The 18227-nt window shown below is 39.2% G+C and overlaps 1 protein-coding gene across 1 annotated transcript; it reads right to left on the bottom strand.

Annotated features, from left to right (window-relative positions):
* Positions 1 to 10998: 10998 nt before the first annotated feature.
* Positions 10999 to 17873, bottom strand: CCKAR (cholecystokinin A receptor). The gene is made up of 5 exons (XM_032806621.2): positions 17753 to 17873; positions 16849 to 17100; positions 14438 to 14699; positions 12423 to 12550; positions 10999 to 11780 (listed from the first exon to the last, which is right to left on the bottom strand). Exons 1-5 carry the CDS (start codon positions 17871 to 17873, stop codon positions 11254 to 11256), a joined length of 1290 nt encoding a protein of 429 aa, XP_032662512.1. The 3' UTR covers positions 10999 to 11253.
* Positions 17874 to 18227: the final 354 nt, after the last annotated feature.

Here is an 18227-nt window from a genome sequence, read left to right as displayed (position 1 = left end):
TAGGAGTAGGTCTGACTCCCTTATCTGGCAGCTATGTGGGATAGTCCCCATTGCCAGAAGAGGGAGAAAGGGAAGGAAGAACAACATCCTCCTCATATGTTCATGCTGCAAGGATGGAGAACCAGGAAGAACATAGGCAAACCTGCCCCAGCACTCCTGCTTGGATCTTCACTTTCCTCCCAAATCAAGGGTATGTGTGGAAGGGAGTGTTCCCAATGCCTCTCACCCTATCAAAGTTGCACCCTTGCTAGCTAAGTGAAAACTGTCTTCAGAGGCAACTCTCAGCAGGTGAGCATCTATTGAGACAGAAAAAGAAACTGCTCTGTTTGACTAGGAGCTTAGGCCTTGTCTGCACTATCCCATATAGCTATACCAGGAAACTCTAATTCGTTCAGGGAGCTGGTGTAAATTATATTGGCAACATAACTCTTTCACCAGATTAAGCTGAGTCTACCTTCTGAATGCATCCACATAGCTCTGCACTTTTTCAAAATAACTGCACAGCATCCTGGGCAGACATCCCAGGATACAATGTTCTGCCACTAGGCTCTATGCACTGTGGGTGTTTTCTCATGGCACATGGTGGGTTGCCTACCTGAACCTGCTAGAATTCTGGGATTTAAGGTAAAACTAAACTCCTCCCATAATTCCTCTCCTGGCATCCCACAATTCATCTGTGTTTTGCAAGTCAGTGCCATTTTCTAACTGCTGTCAGGTGCTGGGAAAACACTGCTGAGTGCTGCAATCCAGATCATCATTAATATGGACAGGCTGCTCCATATGCCTGAGCTGTCACTGAGCCAGATGACTTTGGAAGGATTGTGAGACAGCCCTGGCAATGCCACAGGAATGCCAAGATGAGTAGAGGAGAAGGGTGAAACCGAGTAGTTATTTCTCCAGGGTGCGTTCCTAGACTAACTTCACTCAGTGGAGTGCCACTGCTGGAAACACACACTAGAAATGACTGGTAGGACAGGCCAATGCTGCAGCCATGGGATGATCTGCAGTGACAGCAGAACTTCAGGCTGACACAGACCCCTTTCCTAGTGATCTGTACAGAGCTCACCTCACAGCTGCAGCAGCGGAACATCGACATGATAGTTCCCTTAAGTAGGAAGAAATCACGTGGCCACTGCAATCTGGAATCTCCCCATTCCTGATTGCTACCAGTCAGTAGCTAACCCATATGGTGTGGGTAGGGGTAGACCAGCTGTTAGGGTTGTTCTCGCAGAGATGTGCACTACTACTGATAGCATGCTGCTGGGTCAGGTCATAAAGTCAGGCAATGCACAGGTGAGTATTGATGGGCTTGCATGGTTGGGTTTTGCTAAAAGTATTGAGGCTATTGATGGGACCAGTGTGCCTATTCTTTGCTCTTCATCCCAAGCCTCAAAGTACATTAATAGAAAGTGGTATTTCTCCATGGTGCTGCAAGGGCTGATTGATCACCTCGCAAGGTTCATCAGCATTAATGTGGGGTGGTTTGGAAAGGTCTGTGATGTCAGGTCCTGATCTCTTACCTGCAATGAGAAAGGGAACTTTTGCTCCCAAGACTGCTACACATGTTAATGGTGTTGCAACTTCTCCTGACATCCTGGGAGACACAACTCATCCTCTCCTTTCCTGGCTTATGAAGCCTTTTACTGCATACTTGGACAGGAGAAAGGAGCTCTTTATGCCCTGGGCAGCTGCGGAATGTCAGTGGAATGTGCGTTAACAATGTCTGCCTTGTGTGATAGGTGCTGTGAGAGCAAGGGGCAGTTAGCAACAGGGAGACTTTTTGGAAGTTACGACCAGAAAAAGAGGGTGCCTCTACGAAGTGCCCCAAGCGGTCTGGGAAGCAGGGTCAGGCATGTGTCACGCTGCTACTTTGAGGCCAGAGTGTAGAGGATAGAAAATGAATATCCTGTAACCAAGGAAATGTGCTTGTGTAAACACTGTATGATTTATTGGTGTTCCTGGGGGCAGGGAGCTGAACCTCAACGAAACTTCTCAGCCAAGTTTTTCATGATAAAAACATCTCTGCTGAAATGCAGTGAAGAGATCAGCAAACAGCAACTCCCATGTCCTCTTTTGCTTCACTTGGAGATTTTTCAGATGCTCAGCAACTGATAAGGCCCCTGTCCATCAGGGTCATGGCATTTCAGATGCTAGGGGAAGAAAAAAACAGCACAAGTAGCTATTTTCCCAAGAGTGGTCTCCATGCCAACAATGATGAAAAGATGCTTTATTTTTCTCAGTTTTAGAATGCCACTGCCTCCAGCTCTTCCCAGAGCGCAGTGTGCTCAAGGATAGTAAGGTTTTTTCCCACCTTACTTCCCTTTTCTATAGGCTGCTTGTACCAATGCTGGCTGGAGGTGGGAGAAGTAACACGGGCAGAGTAGTGGCTGCATGTGCACCTCTGTCCTATATTGGAGGATGTTACCCTCAGGTGTGTCCCCATGCATCAGAGAAGGGCCTTGGTCAAAAAGGCAAGGGGCAAAGTAGAGAGATATACAGCACTGTTGTTTCCCAGGGTGGTGTCTCCTACAGCTGGTGCAGGTGTGGATGGAGAAACACCACCTATCTTGGCAGCCTAGCAATGTGCATGCTAAACTAGAGCACTATTTTTTTTGCCTTAAATTATTTCATAATTCCTGTAGATCAGCACAAAGTGCATTATAAAATATAGACTTTTGCAATAATTGGTTTGAACCCAAGAAGGTCTGATTAAACATAACCACAAATGCTGTATAATCGCTGTTGACAGCACTGCCATCAGTCAGGCTCTCAGTGTGGAGCCTTGTCTTTCTCAAACTTCCAGTGTATCCAGGCTGGGATCAGTTCTTCCTCAACACCACATTAAATACCCGAACTTCATTTCTTCCTGCACGCCTGCCCCTGCTCATCTCCTGCCATTATTAGTGTGACCATCTCTCCTCTCTGGCCTCCCTGATTCCTACATTGATCCCAGCCAGGCTGTCCACAATGCAACAGCTGAAAGGATCTTCTCTAGCCACAAATCAGACTATGTTGTAGTTTTCCTCTTTCAGTCAGTCTCCGGGTTCTTTCTTGTCTGCTGTAGAAAGTTTAAACTTCTCATGCTCACCTTCAAGGCCCTGCACAATTATACCCTCATCTACATCTCACTGCCTTCCATGCTGCCTCTAGGGAACTGCCTTTAATCCCAGTGCACCAAGCCGCATGCTTTCCTCCTTCATAGCCCTCCTAAAGACTCCATTCTCCACCAGACTCTCAAATGGTAATCCCTCTGCCATCCCCTTTCTAACTTCTCATAATAAGGAAGGGAGAAAAACCTCAAAGTCAATATTTTCCTCTGGGTTTCCCAGTGCATCTTGTCTTATCTATGTCCATTTTTCTCTTGCTCTTTGTCTTTATTGGTGACTTGTACAGCACTGAGGGCACTGTCAATCCTTACAAGCTAATAATGTATTAGTGAGACAGAGGAATCAAAATGTGTTTGGCCGCTAGTTAAGCAGCTGACAGCATCTCTAAATTTTCTGAGAGTCTTCCACTCCGGAATATTATTTTTTTTAAACTACACTGAAGATGAATAATGGCAGGCAATTCATAGTTAAGGTTGACATTCTCTCCTGGATTGAGTTGTTTTGTTTCAAGCCCCTTGACACTATTTAAACAGTTTTATATATTTAATAAACACAAGGGCACTGAGAAATGTTCCCTGGAGCCCATCTCTCACTTGTATCATCTCAATAAAACCATAACTAGAAAATTGGCCAGAACTTTCTCTCTGCAAAAAGGAAACGCTGTCTCATGGTTGAAAATATTCCCCCTACCTGCTACTCTGCTTATGAAAGGCTTATTTTTGTGAATTTCAGCAGCTTGATCGCATCTTGATCTTGAAATAAAGTGAGCTCTTTCTGCAAGAGGCAGCACAGCTTCAGAAAGGAGCCTTATACTGTGATCTTGTCTGATCTCATTAGATAAAAAGGGTTGGGCTAAGTTAGTCCTTTGAAGGAAAACTTTCAAAAACTGTAGGTGACCCCAGAAGTAGCGCTGGTTATCCAGTGTGTTGACTCTGAGCTGGTTCTGATCTAATCCCTCAGTATAATACCAGAGGGCACTGTGCTGCCAAAGCGACCCTCTTCCAGTGCGATGTGAACCTGAGCACTTGGGATCATTAAAGATCCAAAAATGTAATATGCCTGATCTGGTGACCAAAATCCACCCTGGGTATTGCCTTCTGCTTACCCTAATTACCCTGCAGTGCCAAATACATAAAATATCCTTCACGTCCTGTCACTGACCGTGCCTCTTATCAATTGTAAAACATGTCTTACACTAAGGACCTCAGGGCTGTCATCTTTGGGGTGTTTTGCTATGAGAGAAAGCTAAGCCGCATGAACAGCACCCCATCCTCTCCTGTGGTTTTAAATTCTGCTCATTTTATTGATTTGCATGCTTGTGTTTGAATACCAATATGACTACCATGTTTGCAGGAGCCAGACTGGAACGTCTGCACTGTTTTAAATCAAACCCCACATAAATAGCATTTCTCCATTTCTGTTCAGGGTTTGTTTTTTATTTTAAAAACTGCTGAATGAGCAGGAAATCAATTAAAGTCAGTATTTACTCAGCAGGAGGTGATTTCCCCCCTGATGTTTGCTACCTGCTGGCTATAATGAGTATGTCTTGCTGTTGTCTCACAGTGCAGGATGGACAGCTATTACCTCACTAGATCAAAATTAGTGCTTTTGGGCACGGCCGGAAGTTGAAACCAAAGGAAATTGTTCATGCAGTAATTGATCTCCAGAGACCACAATAAGTCATCCTAGCAGGGATCCTTTGGCATTAGTCAGACAAGGTAGCAGCTTTACAATTCAGGAATATTTCCCTTAAATTGTTTTCTTCCAGTTGGAGCCTTGTGCAGCTTAACAACATGGAACAAAACAAGCATCATTTTAGTGATGTGTTCTGTTTACCAACAATTTACACAGAGAAATTCTAACACATTCAAAACACACAGCAACTTGCGGGAACTGTTAAGAGAAAAGGCACACAGGGATTGTGCAGACAATAAAGAACCAAGTCTGTCCAACCAATGTAAATATTGCATGGAGGGAAGCGAGTGAGAAGGGTATGTAAGGCTGCTGAACTTAGATGCATGTTTGCATAAAGTGAAGTGTGATTGGGGTGGCTAGAGCCATATTGTAAATGGTATCTCAAGATGCTTTGCACAGTTAATGTATTTCAGTGCTTTCTATGGTGTCTATCATATTGTATCATACTGTATTCAAGAGTAGAGTGCAGCCTTTGCTTTGCATGCAATCCTGCACACAGGCAATTGCCTTCACCTTTCTCCACCTCCCTCAATGACATTCTGTTTTCTTCAAGAGCGTTAGAAATTTATATCTCCAGGATTAGTCAAAACCCAGTTGGGTTGAGATTAAATCAAAATAAATATTTATTGAAATTCTACAGAATAGAGAGAAAATAAATAAAGTTCTTAAATATTAAACAGATGATGAACTCTGGTAAATCTTAGTTTGGATCGGAAAGGCTGACATGGGAAATGGATCCCTCATGAAACAGTTGGCATAGAATCATCTTTTTATCTCTCTCAGTCCTTTTGAAAACAGTATGTCTCCACTCTGGCAATGGAAACAGACTGGGCCATCCAGCTTCATCATATGGGGGGAATTCTGGTGTCCACCCTTTTAAAATATGAAACAAATTGGGGAGGATTCAAAGAAGAGCTACAAGATTGCTTAATTGTCTGGAAAATGCACCTTACAAGGAGAGATCTAAAAGATAGTTATTCTCTAGTTCAAATGCAAGTTATTAGCCTTGATGCAAAAATCATTGAGTAAAATGCTGTGTGCTGCATTATGCAGGAGGTCATGCATGATCCTTTCTTGTCCCTTTAAAAACTATGAATTAGGCTTTCAGTTTTCTCCCTAATCCCAAAAATTCTAGCAAAAAATAAAGAGCAAAGACACTCTCTCTCTCTCATTTGTAGCAAACATTGAGAGGTGTGTGTAAGGGGGAAGAGTGGGAGGTTAGACATTGTTTGTAAATGTTTGTTATATTTATTTACTTTTCTGCGGTGCCCATTGCTGCAGGATCTTGGCATTGTAACAATGTGAACCACCACAACATAGTCTCATTGAAGTAATCGTCTGTCATATGATGGCACTGTGAGCTAACCACCAAACCTTGGTTTGAGAAGCTATTGGAGGTATTAAATTCAACCTTGTGAGGGCCCTTGGCTGAAAATAACTTGCTGGCTTTCTTGGACAACAATGTTACAGGCACCATCCGTGAGCGCAGTCCAACAGCTCTTGATCCCCGGGACAAGATCACTCATATAACAAGGCGCTAAACCATTCAGGTCTTTACAGATTTTAGGATAGTCAACACATTGAACTGCACTCAAAAATAGACGGTATTGTTTGCTCTGCCCTGACTAAATGGTGAAATAAATTTAGCAACCTACCCCACTTAGGAAGAGATTCTGCATTAGCTAAAGCTTAGGAATTTCTTTAAAGGTAGCTCCAAATAAAGCCCATTGTAATCGTCTAGACATGAAGCTGGGGGGTATGTGTGTGCAGGGGGATTATGAGAAGATTTTGTGTGGGATTTTGTGTATATAGGGGAATTATTATGAGAGAGGATTTGGGGGTGTGCACTCAGGGAACTGATAATAAGAGGAAATAATGTGAGAGCTCATGCATGTGGGATTATGAGAAGTGATTGTGGAAGGTGCAATTATAAGAAGGTTCTACATAGGTAGTGGGATTAGGCAAGGATAATGTAGATGTAGTGTTGGAGCAGGAGAGAAGACAGACTTAAGAGGGGGAGAGGAAGGACAGAGAGCGATAGGTGAAAGGAAAACAGATCTGGCAGGAGGGAGAGAGGGAAAGAAGGGCAGTGAGAGCAGGAGGGAGATGATAGACCCTGGCAGTCAGTGGGAAAGAGAAATAGGAGCCCTCTCAAATCCAGGGAAGGGGAACATTGGGGTCCAGAGCAGTGATACTCAGACCTCAGTGGTTCAGGAGCCAAATTAGTGATCAACATTACCCAAAAGAGCCACAATAGTGTGAATTCTTTGTTTTATTTACTATAGTACATATTCATATTTAAACAGGATGATGGGAAATATTTAGTGTGTGTATGTATATATATATAAATATAATATAATTAATAATATAATATATATTATTCTAACAGCAAAATGACTAACCAAGTATTATTTTAACAACTATAATTGGTTAATAACATAGTAAAAGCATCTTGATTGGTTACTAACGTAGATTGGTTAATAATTAAATCCCACAGTTTAATCCCAAAGAGCCACAGGAGACACATTAAAGACTCACTTGTGGATCTTGAGCCTCAGTCTGAGTATCACTGGTCTAGAGAAAAAAATGAGGTTCCTCAGATGAAAGGAAGTGATGAGAGGTGTTGAAAAGGGACAGAAAGTAACAGGGAATAAGAAAAATAAACAAGAGAGAAAACACAAGGAAGCAAGTGGGAGACAGAGGGAAAGAAACAAAGGGGAAAAGAAAATTAAAAGAGAGCACAAGGAAACTTACACTTTACATTTTAGATTTAGTGTATGTCTTCATTATTCTGTACATTTTTGGCTGCATCTGGAAAGAGCTTTATCTACAGGTGTCTTTGCTACTAACTGTAGTAGCAGATTTTTAGGAAGCGGTTGCCCTGCAACTGGCCAAAAAGATTATAAAATAATAAGACTCAATTTGTTCCTTTTTTAAAATATCATTTTATTCAGCCCATATTTACTCTCTAACAAATCACATTTCCACTGATATCAACAGCATCTGAATGGAAAGTGTTGGGGAAGGATTTCATTGGCTGTTGTGAGGGATCCTGCTGTATCATCATTTTATCCTTTAGCGATTTTTGGTTTGCCTTTGGGACACAGGATCATGCCAGATGGCATGTGTGGTGTAATAGCAAAAAATTCCAAGAAGGAGGGGAAATCCCTGAGGCTTTATCAGCCAGGAGATTGGGAAGGAGAGGGCAGCCCAATGGGCAGGTAATAGATATATAGGTGTATCCCTAGATATAGCTTGATTTAAGGCTAATCAGATTCAGGCACAGGCACTCTTGTAACTCTGTCACTTCATGGAAAAATAAGCTCCTCTTTTAAAAAAGCAAATACATGCACATACTAGTACTGAGAAAATATGATTTTTTTTTATTCCATGGCAGAACCACAAAAATCAAAAAAAAAATTGGTTAGGGTTGATCTGAAAGTGAAATTTTTCACTTTTTCTCTCTGAAACAAAAAATTGTTTTGAGTTGAAAAAAACATTTCAATCTAATATGATTTTTCTTTTGTTTTTTTTCTTTTGTTATGTTTGTCGTGTGTTTACCCTTTTTAAATGTTTTGCAATAAATCTAAGTTTTCAAACAGAATGTCACAAAAATAAAAAGTCAAAACTCTTTGTTTCAAAAATTTTGAAATGATTATTTTAAAACTGTTGTCATATTTTTATTCAGCCTAAATTTACTGAACTCAGCCTGAGTTTGTGAATAGTTTTGTGACCAAAAATACGTTTTTCAGTGAATAAACAGTTTGCTGAATTTTTTTTTCCTAGCTCTAGCATGTACCCTCCTGACGGAAATAGGTAAATTTCACTCTCATTCCCTGATTCTCCTTATTCCTCAACTGCAGTCACCCCACCACTGCCATGCCTTATGCCTTGGTATATTTCCCCTGATTCTTTCTTTTTGTCCCCTTCTCCCACTACCTCCTTCCTCCCTCATCTCCTCCCTCAACTGATGTGCAATCACAGCAATCAGAGGCTCCCTACGTTCATGTTCTGGTCACTAGTACTGCAAGCCACATGGGCCCAGTGATCAAAATAAGCCTTTGTTACATCACACTTTTCATCTGTAGACCTGAAACTAGCCAACCCCCTGCAAAAAAACAAGGATTATGCCAACTAAATCAGTGTGGTGGGATGGTGTGCATGCAAGTCAACATATTCTGATTGTACCCGAAAATTTACATTATAATAGGAATATTTTCCTACATTGGACATAGAATTCCAAACTACATCTTGTCTCTAAACTGAATATAATCATCAATATTCACATCTATTATAAAAATGTGTTTCTTTACATAAATAACCATCTATAAACTACACTTTATAATGGATTTAAATATCTGAAAGGTACAGAATTATATTTATTTTATGAGATGCTAAAAAGACACTGTCAAGTATGTTTTTAAATAGAAAATGATTTGATTTTTTGCTATGTCTATGGAATGAAATATATTTCCAACTTGAAATTATTAATTTTTTCTTTACTCACGGTGCTTTTCTATTTAAAAAAAATTGTTTCTCTACCCAGTGGATTCTGGACTGAAGCTAAAATTAACATAGCTGGTTTTGTTTAACAATTTCAACTTGCTGTATAGCTATAAATTATACAGTGCCCTGCACCCCAGGCTGGGGTCTATCCTCCATCCTTACTTAGATAAAACTTTTGTAATTAATTCAATAGGAGTTATGCCTGATAAGGACAGAGGGTCAGATCAATGTCAAGAGTGTTAGCACAAGTGCGGGAAGAGTGCTACTTCAATTTAAAATCCATTTTGGAAGAGGTCACATTTAAGATTAAAAACCTTGACAGTGCTTGCCTTTAACATCCATATCTACTTTCCATTTACTACCAAAGTCTAATTTCTATCTAATACCAATTTTGAAAAATTACATTTTCTAAACTAGAAGATAGGAGAATCTTCAACAAGAAACATTCACAAAACAAAATAAGATGCAGTATAAATTATGTAAGACTGACTGTCCTTTTCTGGAGAACTACGTGTATTGTCTGAACACCCAAGTTCACTCAAACACTGAACAATTAAGAGGAGATTGGATTCCTTACAGAACAAAACACAGATGAAGTACACAATTTGTGACTCTTTCTAGTCTATGCCGTATGTATACACATATATCTATATCAGGAGAAAGAAATCCTTCCATAGTCTCCACGTAAATCCATAGACATTTCTGACATCATGCCCAATCCTTCAGTCCTTGCTTTCTATTGTTGTTTACTTCTTTTCTCCATTTAACCATTTCTACTTTCATGTGTGGGCAATACCACAATGTGATTGTGGATATGCTGTAAAAGTTGTTATTGCAATAATTTATATTTAATATCTCAGGCCTGATTTTTCAAAAGGACTTCACCCCTGTATCCTTTTCACATAGGCAAAGTTGTGCATGCTAACACATCTGTGTGCATTTTTCCATCACTAGCACCTGCGTGCGCTGGTAATAGCATTGCTACACACTCAACTGGGCTGGTGTTAGACTCTGTCACTTGCATGCCCAGGTGCTGAACAGTGTGTGCGCCAGTATGTGCGTGTGAACAGAAGAAAGTCACTTTAGAAAGTCAGGCCTTTAGACATTCCTCTTGCTGTTTAAAGTTAAAATATGTTAAATTGTCAGAATCCTTATATCACTTCAAAAGCTGTCACAGGCTGCTGTCTGGAAGAAGTATATTTCATCTGCCTATAAAACTGCTAGTCTTTATTTCCCTTGTTAACTTTCAAAAAAAAATTGAAATAAATCTACTTTAAAAGCGTTCTGGACCCATTGCTTTGGATCAATAGCCCTTTCTTTTCTCCAGCAATATCCTTTTTTTAATTGACCATTAAACTAAGAATTTCAAAGGGTGATAGCTCAGCTAAAATAAGGACGACAAAGAGTTCTATGAAAATAGCCAATATATTTTGATTTCATGGAATTGGTATTTAACCATAAAATATAAAAATAGAAATTTGTAATCAGGACTGATAAGGAACCCCAATCTATTAGTGTCTTGGAAATGTCAAGAGATACTCTGAGCTATATCTAAAAACTGCAATTTTGCATGAAAAGGGTGAGTCAAACTGCCAGGAGAAAGGACACCCTCAAGTTATAGAATATGTTTGTTTACAGGAGGCTTTAGTACAAATGCACCATGCTGGAGGGCTGGTTTCAAAGTCCCTTATCTCCACAGAGCCTAATAACTCCAGTCTCTTTTTAGAAATGGAAGTGACACAAAGCACCGACCCTAGCAGTATCCATGGCCCATACAATTCCATTGGCACTTCCTACCAGCTAATTGCTTAACTGTGGTGTTTTCATCTTCTCGGAACTAAGTCATGTTACAAATCAAACCTTAGTCACCTTTCCAAGACCAGACAAGAAGATAAGGGTCTGAATTTCTCTTGGCCATGTGTAGCCTCTCCTTTTCTGTAGCAGTTCATGGGGGAGCAGACGCATTCATGTGCGTGTAAGAGTACCTGGAGAGAGATGCCCCTGTGGTCTTCCCCTCCTCCTCCTCTCCAATCTCTCCTCTTACTACTGGAGGCTTTTGTTTGGGACAGCAGGTGAAAGTGGCCAGAAAGCCCATGCGGAAGCGCTTGTTCATGAAGCAGTAGATGATGGGGTTCACACAGGCAGAAGTGTAGGAAAGCAAATGAATAAAGGAGATAGGTGCTCCTGAGAGATGTTGGTCTGCGGATGTGGTGTCAAATGCACGCCAGGCATTTACACTGAAGATGGGAGTCCAGCAAAGGAAAAACAAAATCACAATCACCATCAGCATGCGGATGACAAGCTTCTTGGCCATCAAGTTGACAGCTGAGCTGTTGCTTCTGACTCTGTCTATTTTGGTGCCACTGGTGGCAGAAAGCTGTTGCAGTGGCATTTTTCTCTTCTTTTTGGTTTTCTGCAGGTAGCAGCCATCTCCATCCTCATATTTGTTGCTACTGGTGCTGGCTTTCCTTTCTGTATGTACAAATCAGCAGCACTCACATAAATATGTAACACAGAACATTTCTGAATAGTGATTCAAAATATAAACAGATTAGTGGAGTCTAAATTTTGAAGTAAACAAAATCCTTCATGGATGATGAGCAACTAGTGGTAAAAACTGTCATTCCAATTCTAAAGTGAATTTTGATTCAGACATTTTGGTGACCATTTGGTGTTCCCTTTCAATGAACATCTAAATGTCTCTACTACTGTGAAAATTGGAAAAAAAGGAACATTAAGATTGAATGTCAGATGTAATTTTTGAATTGTATTTTTTAGGTTAAATTTACAATTCCTGTCATGTTGCTTAATAGCAAAAATAATCTAATCTATGATGAAAAACAATATCCATTTTGTTTATTTAACTAAAACATTTGGAATCACAAATATCCTGTCTGAACTCTTTTCAAATAATCTGCAGATGATGGATTATTCACTGAAGAAATTTTCCAATAATTTTGATTAACAAATACATGCAGTAGTTTTGCAATCTGTTCATAGATGTTTTGTTAACAAAAAAGAGGTGGCATTTATAGAATAAATGACTGACTCAGCTCTACTATTCACATCTTCAAAGATGAACTTAAAACAAAACAAAAGCAAACATGCTGTTACCTCGTGAAGATTTTCTCTGGCTGACATCAAACTTTATTCCTCTGTATAGTTCCAAAGAGATTAAGCCATATGCAATCATCATTACAATACCAGGTATAAGAAAGAGTATGAGCAACAGGAAAATGTACCTGAGGAAGCCACAAAAGAGACTGAAATTAGGGAACAGCAGAAATACAGAGAAGCAGCTGAATATTTTTGTTTGTTTTCTAAAGATCTGGGTGAAATGTTTTTAGGGCTGATGAGAGGTACTCTATTGACAGTCCTTTTTTTCTACACAGAAATAGTACAGTGTGAACAACAGCAGAGCTGGCTTCTCTACGCTGTCCATCCAATGTGTCTCACCTCCAGAGGCACTTAGGGCTAAACTGATGCTTCAGTCTCTGTGCCCATTCAATACCTCTCCTCCACCAAAACCAGAATCATGTCGGTGGTGGTGGTGGTTGTTTTTATGATATAAAAGCTTGTCCAGTGGGAATTCAAATGAGAAGCTACCTGTGCTTAAGAGAGATGCTGATATTAGCCATTAACTTTCAAGAGGAATTTTGGGCCCCGGTTCATCATGTTTGCTGGGTCCCCAGCCTCTCCCATTTCACTTTATTACAGATGTTACAGACTTGGGGGAGGAGGGAGTGCTGAGCTTGGGATCCTGGTACAACTGTTTCCCCTTTCCTCTCCCTCATCAACCTGGATTATTACATCCATGGAGTGGGATTGTGTCTCTTCCCCTCCCCCCTCCGCCCCCCCGAAGCATGCACTGGGAGGGAGTTGCATTTCATTCCCCTCTAGTCCCATACAGATTCTGAAGGAAAGATGGTATAGTTTGGGCTCTCATTTTTCTGCTGAATCCCTGCCATAGGAGAGATTCCACTTTAAAGCAAATCCTGTAGTATTCGATTACACATTGCATAGGGGTAAATATACCACATAACAAAACATAAGCAGTTTCTCTAATGGTACCCACACCCAGGGAAATTATTTTGCTTTAAGGTATTTTATTAACAAATCAATCGTATATTTTGAGCCTAACAACTTGCGCCTTGCAGGAACATTGCTGCAAATTCACTGGCATTGCTCTGGATTTACATTGTTATAACTGAGAGCAGAATTTGGCCTTTTAACTTTTCTCTTCATACATCTTCATTATGGCACTATACCTTAAACTATTGAAAATGTTAATATCAAATAAATATTTATATGCATGCACCATATTTAGGTGGTGCAAACTATATACATGTCTCCCTCCCATTAAAGACAGTAGGAAAAATCCTGTAACTTCCCTGCACCAACTAAAGTGCTTGGTTACAGGAAAAAGAAAAATTAGGAAAGCATTAAAGAGTAAAAATGAGCTTGTTTAATGCAACAGTGCAGCTCCTTGATTATGTCCCTATGTTGTTTCTGTGCCGTTTATTCCTCGGGTGTAGACATTTAACACTGACTGTACCCTAATAGCCTGCTGCCCTTTTTGCACTAATCTCTCTAGTCACTAGGTTGGTTCTGTTCTCAGGTACATTTGCTACTTCTCCAGTTTTCATGTCATCATATTTGTTCACATTTGAAACTGCATCAAAGAAATGCAGACAAAGAAATGAATCAGTCCTGGAAGGGGTACTGAGAAACGTGTGGCTTTTAAAAAGATTAATTGTTAAAAATAAACAAATCCTCTGGACATACAAAAAATAAAACAGACCGAGCTATACTAACAAGAAGCATCACTGCTGGAAGTCTGAGAGATGTCTTCATTTCAGGGACAATGGCAGCTTCAGAGACTACAGTTTGAAAATCACTGGCCCTTTACATATATCCCCCAGATGTGAAGCAAAAGTAATAAATGTATTTAAAAACAAAAAAGCTCAGAAATTAAAAATAGAAATTCTTGTGACTTTTTAAACAAGCATAAAAGAATTATAAACAGTCACTAATGATTAATAATTGACTTTCAACAGGCTTAATGCTACCATGTAATCCTATTTTCTGCCAGATAATTATATGTTATTTAACAGTCAGTTATATCTTACCAGGACTGCTGAATGACATCGCTTGGCCAAAGGAGGCGACACATGTTAGCTGTGCTGTTGTTATATTTTGTAAAAGGCACCAGTTTGCTGTAAATTGGGTATGGTGACATGATGGTAAAGGAGAGACACCAAGTAGCAGCAATAACCTTCGAGGCATGAGATTTTGTCTGCCATACCCTGGACTGCAAGGGTTTGCAAATAGCACTGTATCTCTCCAAAGATATAGCAACCAGGTTGAACGTAGATACACTTACTGAAACACCTAAATATATAAAACAAAGAAATGGGTTCTTGTTTTAAAAGGCCGGCTCTTTGTAGATAAACTTGCTAAGTTTCCATGGACATATGCAAAACAATGAAAATATAGTATTACTCAGATTTTCACAACTCATTAAGTTAACAGAGGTGGACCTGATTCACATTTATGATGCTCCAGATTTATGCTTGTGTAACTACTGATGTGTATGAAAAAATAATTGACATCTTTTGACTTAGTTCCATCAAAGCAAGAAGCTGTAATCAATCAGAGTACTTTAGTTCTGATTCATCTCTGTATTACTCCAGTTTTCACACTAGTATAACTTCACGGAAACATAACCAGGCACTCTGGAATCAGTGGGGTTACACTGGTATGCATGTGGAGTAACAAAGCAGTGAATCAGGTATAATTTTAGTTGTAATTAAAAAAAAACAAGTATCTTGTTTAACTGACAACCTAACTTCCTGTTTTGATAAAATTAAGTAAAAAAAAAAAACTAAACAGTTACATTTTCATAGATTTTAGTGGAGTCACACTGGCATAAAACTGAAGTAATGCAGTAATGGAATCAGACCCATTTTCTGTAAAATATTCATTAATTTCTCCTCCTCACTATATACAATACTTCAAACTTTCAGTGCAATGTGCTATTTTTTTTTCACTGTGGACCTCTGATGTGTTTACTGTATGACTTATGGGACAATTCACCTTCTGAGTCTTAAAATAAAATTAACTTTGTAATTGTAAAACTTGATATTAGAATATATTCCCTTTGAATATATCTATATATGTAATTGGTAACACTTAAATTGAACTATAAAAAATACAATGCTTCAGTAACTTTCATGACGTTTATGTCAGTAATTCATTACATGTTTAAATACGACCTTTGTTTTATTGACTATATCTAAGGAAAGATGTTGACTTCCCATTCCCACACTTTCAAAATGTACATCACAGTTTTCAAGGGCACACGTTAAACAGAGGTTCTTGTAATTAATTGCTAAGTCTCATTTTGAGATAACAAACTTTTCAGAATTCCCTCTTTTCTTTTTACATTTTTAAAAACTAAATCTAAAAAGTTGGGACAGTAATGTTTTTCCAGATAATTTACAAATCAGGTCCTTTCATGGATCCACTTCTATAATGGGAGGCAGCTGAAGCTAAAGCATATTGAATGTGGTGGTGGTCTTTAATACAACTCCATAAAAATAGTACCATTAGGCTTCATATTTATTGTCTCTCAGTGACTCCTGGTTATATTTGAATAGTTAAAAAATAAAAGGATATTTGTTCTAACAGCCCTGCAAATTCCACCTGGGTTTTTTTCGTTCTCATTTGTTACCAGTAGTAGAAATTCTGTGGGCCAAATTCTGCCCTTGGTAATGGTTACCCTTGTACAATCTTTGTATTTGCCCTGTAATTAGAACAATAATGATTCTGCTGATGATATGCAAGAAGGAATAGAATCCAACTTCTCACCAGGGCTTCACCCTGCAAGGTGCTGAGCCTGATCTAGCAGAACACCTAAGGATGTGCTTAATTTAAGTATATGCTTCAGTGTTATGTTAGATGAGACTACAGAGCTCAGCATCTTGCAGGATTATGTCCCGAGACCTGTGCAGAGCTTTCTCTTCAGCTCTGACAAGAGTATTAACTTTTGTTATCAAGATGATCAGATATGGCTCTGCATACAGCACACAGAGAGAATTTTTGCTCATTACAGGGGTGACACTTTTACTAATTGCTTTTTACATAGGTGCTGGAAGTATGGGTACTGGAGTTTGCTGCCTCACCCCCTGGCTTGAAGTGGATTCCATTATATACAGGGTTTACAATTCGATTCAATGGCTCTTAGCACTCCCACTATACAAAATGTTCCAGCACCCTGTCTTCTTATAGCAATGTAAGTCAAATTTTAATTAAAGAAAAAGGGTTTTATAGAACAGGCTTTTTTCCTATCTGCATGCGACAGCCTGGGCTACTTTTTTCCCTTAGTGCTGATCTTTCCAATAAGGTGTTAATGCCCAGTCAGTCCTGCTTAGCAGCTTTTGAGAGTGCTTAGCACTTTAAAGGATCTGGCCCTTGTTTAGTATCTCACAAACTTAATGGGTTATTTGCTTTAGAGTAGGTATAAAATTCAGAGACTTACCCATGAAGTAGGTGGCAGTTTTACAAACAGCACTACCAAATATAAAATCCTTCAGCAGGTTGGGAATGAGGGTGAAAGGCATGCAGAAAAGGCAAAGCATTAGGTCACTGACAGCCAGCGACAGCAAAAATATATTAGTGACGGTCCTCATCCTTTTGTTTCTTATCAACACTGTAATTACCAGTGTGTTCCCCACGACACTGAGCAAAAATATCAACGAATATAGCAGAATTCGAACTGTTTGATGTAAATCTGAAAATTGCCACAATGAATAATCAGTTATGAACTATGAAAATCATAAAACTAATGATTTTTGTATCACAGGGGTTTCATTCATTAATCAAAAGGTGAAGACTGCTCATCATTCAAGGCAGTAGACTTGATTTTTATTTCACTTATGCAAATCTACTGAAGTCATGTCATTACACCAATGTAAAACTGGTGGAAGTTAGAAATCCTGATTCTGACCTGCCTGAACTGTTCTTTGAGACCGTAAGAAACATTATGACAGTCTATATTATTTTAATACATGAACAAATTTTCTTTACCAGCTACAGTATTATAATTTCATGTTAGTTGCTTCCACATACTGCATTAAATCAGATAACTTCATTGTTATAGAATTATTCAAGAGCAATATAAAATTATGTTTCATTAAACAATTATCAGTACTGTTTACATTCCATTCTAACTGTGTATTGCTCTCTAGATGTATTTATAATCTGGAAAAACAGGACATATGAACTTCTTGATGGTCTGTTTCTTATCCTAATTTAGCAACAAATGGTTATTTTCACACTGCCTCACCTACAAACCTTTGTGTACCTGTTTTTCTTGAAATATCCATGAGTTTGTCTTCATCTGGAACTGGTGATGTCTGAAAAATCTATTGTCCTCCACATACCTTTAGCAGGAGGAGGTGAGTCATCCACACAGAAAAATGTATCATTTTCCATGACAATATCACACAGGAAAGCAGAAATATTGGTTCCATTCTCAAGTAGGATGTCATCAACTATTTCCATTCTTCAGTCTCCGCAGGCTAGCTTATATGTGGCGAAAGGCAGATTTGCAACTATCTGCCCATTCTTTCTATGAGCAAAAATATTCCTGAATGAAGTCTGCAGTGAAAAGATTTGACAAAGGTTTTCCGAGTAAGTCTTTTTTCAGCTAGCCATAAGGAATATCCAGTACAAGGAATTCTGTTCGGAATGAAAAAGATTTATTCCAGGAGCATATAAAGCAGTTTAGATGCATGAGAGAAAAGCATAAACACACACATCTTCTCCTGTACCTTCTAGATCCGCCCCCTTCTATTATTGGGTTAGTGTTGGGATTATAAACATACTAGATAGCGATTACAAAATTAACCCCTTGCA

The sequence above is a fragment of the Chelonoidis abingdonii genome, chromosome 5 (genome assembly GCF_003597395.2).
Source record: "Chelonoidis abingdonii isolate Lonesome George chromosome 5, CheloAbing_2.0, whole genome shotgun sequence".
NCBI classification, from domain to species: Eukaryota; Metazoa; Chordata; order Testudines; family Testudinidae; genus Chelonoidis; species Chelonoidis abingdonii.
Note: the sequence above shows the minus strand (reverse complement) of the source record. Positions and strands in the feature narration are given on the sequence as shown.